The sequence below is a fragment of the Xenopus laevis genome, chromosome 3S, assembly GCF_017654675.1.
Source record: "Xenopus laevis strain J_2021 chromosome 3S, Xenopus_laevis_v10.1, whole genome shotgun sequence".
NCBI lineage: Eukaryota > Metazoa > Chordata > Amphibia > Anura > Pipidae > Xenopus > Xenopus laevis.
Window position 1 is genome coordinate 94,808,144 of NC_054376.1, and position 12,612 is coordinate 94,820,755.

General features: G+C 35.7%; 1 protein-coding gene across 2 annotated transcripts in view; it reads left to right on the forward strand.

The window, feature by feature from the left end:
• The window catches only part of lin7a.S (lin-7 homolog A S homeolog), a 32,773-nt gene that overhangs the window by 18,127 nt on the left and 2,034 nt on the right, over positions 1–12,612 (forward strand). The window contains exons 3-5 of one of the 2 annotated variants that reach the window (XM_041588648.1): positions 2,123–2,194; positions 5,796–6,005; positions 10,441–10,655. In XM_041588648.1, the coding sequence (XP_041444582.1) occupies positions 2,123–2,194; positions 5,796–6,005; positions 10,441–10,655 (497 nt within the window). Of the gene's footprint in view, positions 1–2,122; positions 2,195–5,795; positions 6,006–10,440; positions 10,660–12,612 lie in introns of both variants that reach the window. The other variant, XM_018254605.2, reaches the window with a different exon arrangement.

Here is a 12,612-nt window from a genome sequence, read left to right on the forward strand (position 1 = left end):
TTCACTGTCCAGACATCAAGCTAATTTATAAAAAATAAGTAGAAGGGGTTGAACATTACGCTATTTTATTTTTCTTTTGCTTTCCAAGCTTATCAAAATATATACAGATTTGAAAACCTAGTTCATATTTCTTTCTTTTTTCCAATAGTCTTTGGACTCCTTCTTAGAAACTGATGGCTTGGCAAGACTAAACCTTTATAGAATCACACAGCAATTGCTGTAATGACTCGATGTTCAGTCAGCCTGTATACAACTCTTTAATTTCCTTTAAAATAGTTTTCTGACTATAGATACCAGACTGGTTGATTTCCCAGTTGACCTATTGACTGCTTTATGTATTGCTACCATTCTATATAGTTATAGATCATTTATAAATATATATATACTGTATATATATTGTACACATCTGAACAGCACTGAGACACAGCTGGTCTAGTTGGTTGAGATGGCATTTTAATATAATGTGGAATTTAAAAATGTACATAAGATTGCTGGGATGGGTCCTGACACTGACACAAAGGTTGGAGGAGAGCTGCGTCCTGAAGAAAAACAGAAATAATTAATATAACATTTGTTAAAACAATGCATTGCCTCACATGCACATCACTCTGGCTAACTACTCAATAGGAGTCAATGCCTTAATAACGCATGAATACACTTAAAGACATCATTATCATTTATTTATATAGCGCCGACAAGATAAGCAAGGCTTTACCTAAGTTATAACAAACAGGGAATAAATGCAGGATAACAAACAAGGGTTAGAGAATACAATAGGATTAAAGGGGCCTACAAATTAGAGTTTACAAAGTAATGGTGGAATGAAAGGTGGTGTTGTTTACTGTGAGTGATATCTGAGGGACAGGAGAACATCTTGAAGGAAATATAATGAGTTCTGTTTTTGAAAGGTTCTGTTTCAGGTGGCGCTGTGACATCCAGGAGGAGACAGCAGAGAGACAGTCTGTAACTTGAGAAAGGACAAAATTAGAAAGATCGGGAGTAGACAAGTAGAGTTGGGTGTCATCGGCATAAAGGTGGTACTGAAGTCCAAACGACTGAATAAGTGTTCCTAGCAGAGTTGTATAGAGTGAGAACAGCAGAGGGCCTAGAACAGAGCCTTGAGGAGAGGGAACATAGTAGAAGTAGAGTTAGAGAAGGCAACTTTAAAGGAACAGTCAGACAGATAAGATGTAAACCATGAAAGAGCGGTGTCACGAATGCCAGCTGAGTGTAGAATGTCTAGGAGGAGTGTGTGGTCAACTGTGTCAAAGGCTGCAGAGAGATCTAGAAGTATTTGTATGGAATAGTGACCTTTAGACTTTGCCAGTAGAAGATCATTGGTTACTTTGGTGAGTGCAGTTTCAGTTAAGTGTGATGGGCGGAAGCCAGATTGCAGGGGGTCTTATTTGGATGCGAATGGAAGAAGGGAAACCGGATAATCTTCAAGGGAAGATTTTTTGAGGATAGGAGTGATTAGTGCTTGTTTGTATAAGGATGGAAAAGTACCAGTAGAGAGTGAAAGGTTAAATAGGTGGGTAAGTGAAGGAGAGAGTGTATCAGAGATTGGATAGAGGAGACGAGAGGGTATGGGGTCGAGGGAACAGGCTGTGGGTTTAGAGCAGGCTAGAAGTTTGCTAACTTCATCTAGTGTTGCAGGGATGAAGAAGTGTAAAGTGGATGTGAGTGGACTGGTTGTGAGTTTTAGATTGTTGTTAGATTGTTTTATTAAGTCATCATATAAAGAAAAATCCACCAAGTAGCAGTTTAATAAACAACTTTTTTTACTTATAAAAATAGTTTTAATTTTTTGTTCTGCTCCAGTAAAACTGTATTGCCAATGCAGACAAGAGAGCTATGCTAGGAGTCAGTAAACGGGTATGAACTGTGGTTCACATGTAGAAAACACTCTGGCATCTTCCATTTATCTTGGCTCATGTAAAGTGTGTAACCTTTAAATATACACCAGCTAGTTAATGTTTTTGAAATGAATGAGTTTCAAAAGAGCAGGTTCTGGTACCAACACTAATGTCAGTGCATCAACACAGTGTACAAACAAATACATTAATTAAACAATTAGTGGTACTTAAATCCATTCCTAATGTTATTTTCATGTTAATTGCAGGTATATCAGTACATGCATGAAACCATTCCCGTAAATGGATGCCCAGAATTCCGTGCTCGTGCCACAGCCAAGGTAAGGAATCTGTTGCATTTTGAGCAGATCTAGGCAATGATTATGTAATTGATTGTACATGTGTGTTGCAGGTATTCTCGTGTGTACAGTAAGATGTAGACATCAGTTTCAGTCCTGAGTCTACCACCAGTACAACTTGTCCAGGTAAAAATAAATAAATAAATAAATAAATAAATAAATAAATAAGTAAAAAAATATTTTATTGTTGCAGAAAATATGTGTGGGAAAAAATCATCCTGCCTGTTAGTATAATAAATTATACCTTTAATTAAAATGTCTCTATGTTATAGCTCTCCAGTCTGAAAACATGTACAAATTAACTATTGAATATCCCTTGGAATTCTACCTCATTCCCTTAGAAATATTTACGTTTCATTGAGCAGAAGGAATAGCAGGAACAACTAATCAAGTTTTGAGGATGGAACTTCCCTACAGAAGACCACCAAAACTGGCTATACAATGTTTATTGGAAATAAATACGTTTGAGGGGCCTTATAGAGTAAAATATAGAACATATAAAAAAAAATAGTCACTTTTTTTACATATAAGATATGTATGAATGTGATTACATTGACAGGTTAAGAAATTCAGAGTTAAATCAAAAGAAAAGAAATGTCCCATTTCAAAATGCTTCATAGAACATGTCCTATAAAATGAAAATCGTTGTCCCCACATATTTTGGCTTGGTACCAGTGCAACAAATCCATAACACTGCCTTTTACATGATAGCCATGCAGATCTTATCCACTCCCAATACCTTCTTCAATGAAAACAGTCTATGGCATGCATTTTGTTGCTACTAATTTACCATGTGTGACATTAGAATAAACCTGTCAAGGTCCCTTTAAGTATGTAATAAATTTTAGGAATTTAGTAGAAGCAATAGACTTTCAAGTGATGCCTCCATAGAGCCACACACGAGCAAATATAACTCATTGAAGGGAAAACAAATTTAGGGGCAGATTTATAAAAGATCATAATGGGTAATCCACAAGGATTTCCAGCAGTGTGCTGATATCTGCCATAAGGGTATCCAAGACTATAGAGAATTGCGCAATGGCACTCACGTATTATGAAACAGTGATGACTTAATAAACAATTTACAATTTAGGAAACTCCACACCCTTCAACAGAATCTTCAATCCAAAGGAAAAATAAATGTATCCTTTGGCACTATATAAATAATTATAATATTAATAATGGTATATGTAGCTTCCCAGACAGTTAGAACAAATTAGACCTATAGGTTTTCTTTGCCAAATGGCAGAATGCATTACTTCAGGAATGGTCAAACCATTCAAAAAATCATCAGGCATCCTGTACTATCATCGTGCAACTCAAACATGGCCAAAATGGGGATCATATATTATAGGTAGTCACAAATTCAAAATGTAGTAATGTATACAAAACTGCACCCATTAAAATTCTATACACACAGGGGTCTATTTAAGATTGCTTAAGCTTTTCTGCTCAACCAATCTTTAAGGAAACCCAGTTTAAGTTTCCCAACTCACACTGGGTTTTGTGCCAAAAAAAACCCAACATTTTCCATAATTTTACCCAAACGGGCTTTTGGAACTAAGAAACACTTCAGCTTCTAGGTGTTGAAGTTTTTATTAGTTCCAATACAGAAATCTCAAATAGGCCCATAATTTTAGGGCCTACTTGTTTTCCTCTAAAGAAGCATGTGACACTTTTATGCAGGTTGTTCTTCACTTAGCCCATCAGATGCTTTGATGCTTTGGTGTAAGCAACCATTGCACTTACAACTTAACACAATCTTGATTTGCTCATAAAACATATTCTCAAAGTTTAGCCAGAACATGAGCTTTATCATCTCTGTATTTCCTTGCAGACTTATTTCGAGTGAGTTGAAACCTTTTTATGAAATTGCACAAGGTAGTTAGGTTACACCATAATTAGCCTTGAAATGTTTCATAGATATCTTTAAATAAACCATTATTTTATTAGATATTTTTATATTTTACACAAGTTGCTTGCAAAGGTTATTTTCCCCTCAAAGCCTCACTTACACATTCATATACATTGTCACCCTTGTGAATTTCAGCAGAAGTGGGCCAGGGGTCATATAATAAACAGCAAATTAAAAATTGCAGCTCGTTGTATGACATATGTACACAATGAACCAACTTGTGATTTGACTTTAATGTTGGAAATGGTGCAGTGTTTTGCATGCAAAAGAAAACAGTAAACTTAGGTACTGTGAGGTAGCAGTATAAAGGAGACATAGTGAAATTACAGATTGAGCCAGCTTTAATCATGAATTATAGTCCAACTATGTTGGCAGAAATAAATTTCATTAAACGAAAAGGGGTCATGATGCACCATGTCTAGCTGAATACACAATTAAAACTTGTTATATTTGCAGCAAACTAGAGCGAGAGTGACGTGTGTGCCCAATACTTTTGACAAAACTCTGCTGTGCCTATTGATCTCTGTAGGAACGTTAGAGCCACTGCCTGGTTTGGAGGTGGTGGTAGCTCCACAGTGTCTACAGCAGCTGAATCAGTAGGCGACACTGAGTTCAACTTCAGGCAGGAGGAGGGCAGCATCTCTGATTGCAACTAAGGAAGTGTGAGAAGCTCACATTGAAGCACCTTTATTGAAAGGAATTTTTAGTGCAATTGATAGTGGGGAAAATTGTGGTAAAGGAACTAAATGAGCCCTGCTGTTTTTTCATACTGAACTCACGAAATAAAAATGTTATCACTGTTTACTATGAATTTTGCTGTCTCTCTATTGATGTCCTTTTTCCCAAATTGAAACATACGGATGATGACGGAGAGACATGACACTGCAAAAGAGTGCTTGTTAATGTGCAGTCACTTCACTTTACTCATTTTCTGAGACAATTTAAGACAAATGTAAAGTGGACTCAGGACTGAGAGAAAGAAAAACAACTTTTGATGAAACGAAGAACACAGTAAACGTTAAGTTTGGCTTGCATTGCAATGGCTTGTTTGGGAGTGTTTATGGAAGCTGGATCAGTGAAGAAATTTTAAAGGACTTAATTGTGAAAAATGTGTTGTTAAAGCCTTTACCATATGGAGAAATAATTTTGAGATGCATACTGAATGCACAAAAATGACCCAAACAGAAATTTACTGAAAAGCTGTAGCACATATTGTCTAAAATGTAATTAATCAAATATGCTGAAATTAAACAGTTTGTCAACATAATTTGCATGAGAAAGGACTTAATCTGCTTTCAATACAATTTGCTTTTTTTAAAAATAAAAAAACAATGTGACCATCATGGATTTTGCAGTTACCATCAAATACTTAATGATTTGCATGAATTGTAATCTATAGATAATGACATTACCTTATTTTAGAGCTTTTTGAGCTGTTTGGATAATGGACTGCCAGATAATATGTCCCATACCTGTTTACATATGTTAAGGTACAGTTTATATACATCATATTAATAGTCAGTTGGTCATCTGCTCATTAGATATTAACGAGATTGCGCAGACACAAGTAGTTGCAATGTTCTCCCACACAGAACAATTATGTTTTCAAAAGGTAATTTGGCATTGTACACGTTTGGTTATAACCATTATTCAACTGCTCTATTGCAGGCAACCGTCGCTGCTTTCGCTGCCAGTGAAGGTCATTCTCATCCCCGGGTAGTGGAGCTTCCAAAGACTGATGAAGGACTTGGCTTTAATGTTATGGGAGGCAAAGAACAGAATTCCCCCATTTATATTTCCCGCATCATTCCAGGAGGAGTGGCAGAGAGACATGGTGGAATCAAACGGGGTGACCAACTGCTTTCTGTCAATGGAGTGGTACGTTATGAAAAATCTTCCTTCTCAGTTTGCCATGAATACATTTTATTTATTTTTACCTTTAATTTTAGGTTAATATGAATGTGCAGTTTTCATTATTATCTGACACTGTACAGTATATTTATATATAGTCTTCAGTTATATTTATCTAATAGTTCCTGAACTTTCTGACCAGAGTTTATTCCTTGAGCAACTTCCATATTGATTTAATTCTGATATAGATCCCTTTTTGATGTTTCTGATCCCATTTGTTCATTGACAAATGAATATCAATATTTAATTTAACAAAATGTGATAAACTTTTGCTCAATGAAACTTCATTCAGTCCTGGTGGTTTTCATGCCAGTTAAATTTTGGAGAAAGATACCAAAAAGTGTGGATGTAGTATATGCTTAACTCAGAGACAAAGTATCTACACAATGATGCTTTCCTTCTCCGATGGCACAGTTTCAGGCTCAATAGCTAGTGCAGAGTTGCTCAATTAGAGGTCCATGGTTCATAGATTTATTTGTATGACATCATCATTTTACTATAACCCAGTTTTTAAATCTGTGCATTGACATAAATTCACCCCACCACATGTAAAAAGCTACTTTACTGAAGTGAAAACCTCACTGTAGGCCCCTTGATTTAGTTACTGATCTGAAGGCTGGTGGGACACCACTGATTCAAGGGCCATAAGAGGCATATGGGGTTATGTAATAAAAAGCACTAGCACTAAGTTTGCCCAGGAGCAGTAACCCATAGCAATGAATCAGCAGGTAGCATTTTCAGGTCACCTGTTTAAAAGCAAACTTCTTATAGGTTGCTATGGGTTACAGCTCCTGAGCAAAATTATTCCCTTTTATTACATATGGGGATATTCTTTTCATTCCTCTTATTCCACAGAACCATAGCCAGGAACCATATTTTTTGTCTTTACAAAGCAATGCCGGCCATGGAAAGCAGCAAAGCAGCCCTATGACACAAAAGTAGTCAATATAACCCACAATGATGTAAGAAAAAAAATAATATATCTTCTTTGAATCTGTGACTTTATATATCGGTCAACAAACAATCAAGTAATGAAATGAAATAAATAAAATCTCATGAGACAAACAACACATAGGGGCACATTTACTTAGCTCGAGTGAAGGATTAGAATGAAAAATACTTTGAATTTCGAAGTTTTTTTTGGCTACTTCGACCATCGAATTGGCTACTTCGACCTTCGACTACGACTTCAAACTGAACGATTTGAACTAAAAATCGCTGGACTATTCGACCATTCGATAGTCTAAGTACTGTCTCTTTAAAAAAAACTTAGACTACCTACTTCGCCATCTAAAATCTACCGAGCACCAATGTTAGCCTATGGGGACCTTCCCCGTAAGCTTTCTAAGCTTTTTTTGATCGAAGGAAAATCCTTCGATCGATGGATTAAAATCTTTCGAATCGTTCGTTTCGAAGGATTTAATGGTTCGATCAAAAGATTTTTCCTTCCATCGTACGATCAAAGCATTTGCGGTAAATCCTTTGATTTCGATATTCGAAGTCGAAGGATTTTCCTTAGAGGGTCGAATATCGAGGGTTAATTAACCTTCGATATTCGCCCAGTAGTAAATGTAGTAAATGTGCCCCATACTGTAGATTTGACTTTGTCCTTATTTGAACAAAATAACAAGACAATACAAAGAACCCATCTGTAAAAAGTTAGTAAAATATGAGTTGTAGTGCTCATTTAAAGGAGAAGGAATACCATTTTACACTTGGGTTGCCAAAAGTTAGGCACCCCCAAGAGATTACTTTTACTCACCTGACATCCTGGGCCGGGGCTCCTATCAACAGAAAACGCACCGGCCCAGGTTTCTTCTAGCAAGCACCATGGAGCAATCCATGGTCCTGCTACTTTGGTTTTCAAATTTCCTGGGGTAGATGCATGCACAGTAGAGCAAAATAGCTGGCTTTTTATAGTATTCCTTCTCCTTTAAAAGTTAAATCAACCAAAGAATGATAAAAATACAATTTTACATAATGAAGAAAATTCTAGCAACTTTCCAATATGCATCAATTATAAATAATGTCTTCCAACATTACCCTATTAGCATTTCTCTCATTACTCTCTCAGTCTGTTAAAATGGGACTTTTATTAAATTCTTTTTTTGAGGGGGTTCTTCTATTTTCAGTATATATTTATTTAATTTTTTATAATTTAATATTGCTATCCTTACTCTTGTAGATTACATAAATACATACAAATAAAACAGCATTCATTTTATATATTTGTGTGTGTATGTATATATATATATATATATATATATATATATATATATATATATATATATATATATATATATATATATACACACACACACAAATAAATATATATATATATATATATATAAAGTATGTTAGAAAGAGAGAGAATACTAAATCCTGTTTTTCATGTTCACAAAGAAATGCAGCAGAAGAGCAGCTCATCAGAAACTGTCCTGTTCTCGTTTGAAGTATAAAAAGAGATTAGACTTTTAAAGCTGCTTGTACACATCAGACAAATGCCCTGCTGCTGATTTAAGTTTCAATGAGAGGTCTAAGTAGACTTTTAAGGAGAAGCTGCATAACTAAAATGTTCTTGATAATATCACAAGAGGGACATATCAAAGTAGAGCCTGATGATATAAAAGAGAAGGAGACTCATTTACAGACTTGATTTCATGCTACTTCCATAACCCGGTTTCATATAACCTTTACTTTGCTAGGATTTGAGATTTTATCTAAATATCTACATTGAACACTAACCCCATTGTGTATGTATACAAGTTCCCAGATCAACAGCATAAGTGCATGTTTTTAACTGGTTAATTATTAAACCCTTCTAAGTGTTGTACTTGTTTCTTTTTAATGCATCTGTATTATTCTATAAAGTATTTACTGTGACGACTGTCCTGCTGCCAATAACAATATTAATTGTGTCCTGAAAGATTGGCTGCTTGGTTCGCTGGTAACCCAAATGACAAGTTTCTGTGGAGTTTTTTGTTATATAGATATGGGACCTGTTATCCAGAATGCTCAGGACCTGGGCTTTTCTGGATAAGGGATTTTTCTGTAATTTGGATCTTCATACCTTAACTCTACTAGGAAATAACGTAGGCATTAAGTAAACCAAATAGGCTGGCGGTGTATTTCCATGAGGTCAGTCTGATGTATAAGTGCTTAAACAACTCATCATTATCACTAAAGAAAAAGTGAAATCTAACATTCCAGTGGCTTCATCCATGATTTCAGAGGTGCATAAAGAAGCAAGAGACACAATGGCTACCTTGGCAGTGGTGAGGATATAGAGGCAGCAACGTTATCAAGCTAAAGGTTGTGGAAGAGGTCTATCTCCAGATCACCTTTGGATAATGTATCATAGGTGCCACCAGTGTTCTAATCCAACTATTCGGATACATTTTCTATAGTAATCTATAAACAGTAGTATAAGGAGTGCCCATAAACCACAGACAATAGGTGAGTCTTGGACTTTTAGTATTCACCAAGCACAACAGTTTAATTGCTGCAAGACAGCCTGCGGCATGTATCAGTTAGTGTCCCCATTGACCTTCATTCCTATGACCGGAGACTGGCTTCAGCTATTTGGCTATACTGCCAATAAATGTTTAATACAAAACATCTGCTGTCTGTCCCATTGCACTGGTTTTACAATACTGCAATACCATTTACAATATAAGAATATAAATTATATGAATGCTCAATAAACATATACTCACTGTCACTTTTAAAATAAATTGATCTCCTTGGTCTCAACAATGTAAGCAACGCTGTCTACTGTATGTGTAAACATGGTATTTTGTGGGGTGGACCTTCAGCTTTTCCTTCTTACATAGATTGCAAATCATTTTTTTTTTTCAAATATAGAGATTATATATTATATTACAATTATAGATTTTAATGTGTTTCATTATATGCAACTTGAAATAATAAGTGAAAAAGTGGTGATCTTTGGTGCTAGTTTTATTACTGAGTTTGCATTTTATTTCATGCTCCATTAAAAGCACAGAAACCTGTTTACTTTTATAAAACTTCTGTGACTGTAACGTGGTTTTGTAACAAAGCTTCCATAAGTCAATTCTACGCAGGCGAATTCAATTATTCCAGTTAATGCTGGATAGTTTGCTCATTGTACAAAACAAGGAATTTTAAACTAAATACGTTCAGGAAATAAAATACTTTTCAATATGTGAATTTGGAGATCTTGGAATGAGTATACTTATGTATGTTCAGATTTTAAACTAATAAACCTGCATAATGTAGGGTACATCCTTTGTAATAACTGGAGAAATTGTCTTTTTCATGGAAATACTCTCCAAAATTTGCAGTTTACATCAAATTTCTCTACTTTTTTGGTACCTTTAGTTGTCTTCAAAGGTTTAATCCAATTGTATTTAATATACAGAGCGTAGAAGGGGAACATCATGAAAAAGCAGTGGAATTGCTCAAAGCTGCTAAAGACAGTGTGAAACTGGTAGTGCGATACACACCAAAGGTGTTGGATGAAATGGAAGCTCGCTTTGAAAAGCTAAGGACTGCTAGACGGAGACAACAGCAGCAGCTATTAATACAGCAGCAGCAACAGCAGCAACAGCAGCAAACACAGCAAAACCATATGTCGTAGGTGAGAGTTTTCATTGCTTTCACTTCTTAAGAGAATGTGGAAATAAGAAAAAGTCAGTGCTATCTAACTCTCTACTTCTCAGAGGATACATATATATATATATAATCAATTGTTTTAGAAAGATAGAAACAAAATTATAGTAAGTTGGAATGTATAATCAGAATGCAAGTGTAGTGAAGATCTGTTTAGAAAATGACTTGTAGCTTAATCCATGAGATCTTAACAGGTAAGTGGGCTACACTTCTATATTTGTTAAAGTGTTGACTGAAAAATAGGAGGGGTATGAATCTAATCTACAGATGATGCATGTGGGTAAGTAATTTGTAAATTGTGAGAAGTAAAGGATTAGAAGTGTTTTTTTAAGAGTTTACTAATATGCCCATTCTTGAAGAAGATGCTTGGGACGAGGTATGGACATGAGATCACAGGCAATGATGTAGGATATGGCAAAAAGCAGGAAACATAGGGAAACAATGCAAAGCACTACTCTAGTGAATAGTGGCCATTGTGTTGTAGTTTGGGAATTCAGCAGCCTTGCTTTATGAAACCATGAGAACCATTAGAAATTTTCCATTAGGTGTCCAGAAAGAACCTGACACATTAGAATAGAAGAGGAGGAGAGCCAGTATCTGATAGCAAAGATGGTTACAATGTGCTGGTATAAGGATCTACCAAAGCAAACTGCAGTTCTAAACAGTAATGATATGGGGTCTACATGAACAGAATATTGAGATAAAATGAATGGAAAAGAGAATCATGAGAGGATAGGAGGAAATAGGTTTCTATGTCCAGAACAGTTATTGGTATTCTGAGGAAGATGGAGGTAGAGACAAGTAACCTCTTTACTTGATTTTTCAGGATTCATTGAGGTCTGGCGTAGTGCTGAGAGACTGGCTAATTTCTAATGTGGTGCCCCTATTCAAAAAAAGATCCGTTCTCAGCCTCAAAACTACAGGCCAGTTAGTCGTCTGTAGTAGGAAATAAGATACTGGACTTCATAGCAAATCATAGTACTATGGGGTTATTTACTAAACTCCGAATGTAAAAATCACGAAAAATGTGTGTTTTTTTTATAAAATCTGACTTTTAAAAAATCACAAATTTTTCGGAATTTATTAAACCCGAGGATGGAAAAGTCCGAATCTGAAAATCCGAAATTTCAGACCTGTCGAGGTTGCATATAAGTCAATGGGAGAAGTCCAATGATTGTTTGATGTGCGCTGGGTTTCGGGCAATACCCCGAAGTTTTCTGAGTTTTCAGATGAAAATTACGAAAAAATGGTGAAAATCGAATGAAACAGTCAGAAAAATTTGTGAAAATAAGATTTTTCCCACAAAGCAAATTTTCTGGGAAAATGTAATAAGAAATAAGCGTAAAAAACCGGAGCAGATTTGATCGAAGTTCATAGCAGAAAATATTGAGATAAATTCGGACTAGGTCCCTTGCTTTTCAACTTGTTGATTAATGGAGGTGGGCATTGAAAGTACTGTTTCTATTTTTGCAGATGATACTAAATTGTGCAGAACTATAGGTTCCATGCAGGATGCTGCCACTTTGCAGAGTGATTTGTCTAAGTTGGAAAACTGGGCAGCAAACTGGAAAATGAGGTTCAATGTTGATAAATGCAGGTTATGCACTTTGGCAAAAATAATATAAATGCAAGTTATACACTAAATGGCAGTGTGTTGGGAGTTTCCTTAAATGAGAAGGATCTTGGGGTTTTTGTAGATAACACGTTGTCTAATTCTGGGCAGTGTCATTCTGTGGCTACTAAAGCAAATAAAGTTCTGTCTTGCATAAAAAAGGGCATTAACTTAAGGGATGAAAACATAATCATGCCTCTTTATAAGTCCAGGTAAGGCCTCATCTGGAGTATGCAGTGCAGTTTTGGACTCCTGTCCTCAAAGGAGAAGGAAACCTGTGGGAGCAAAAATCCCTCCCCCCTCCCCTGT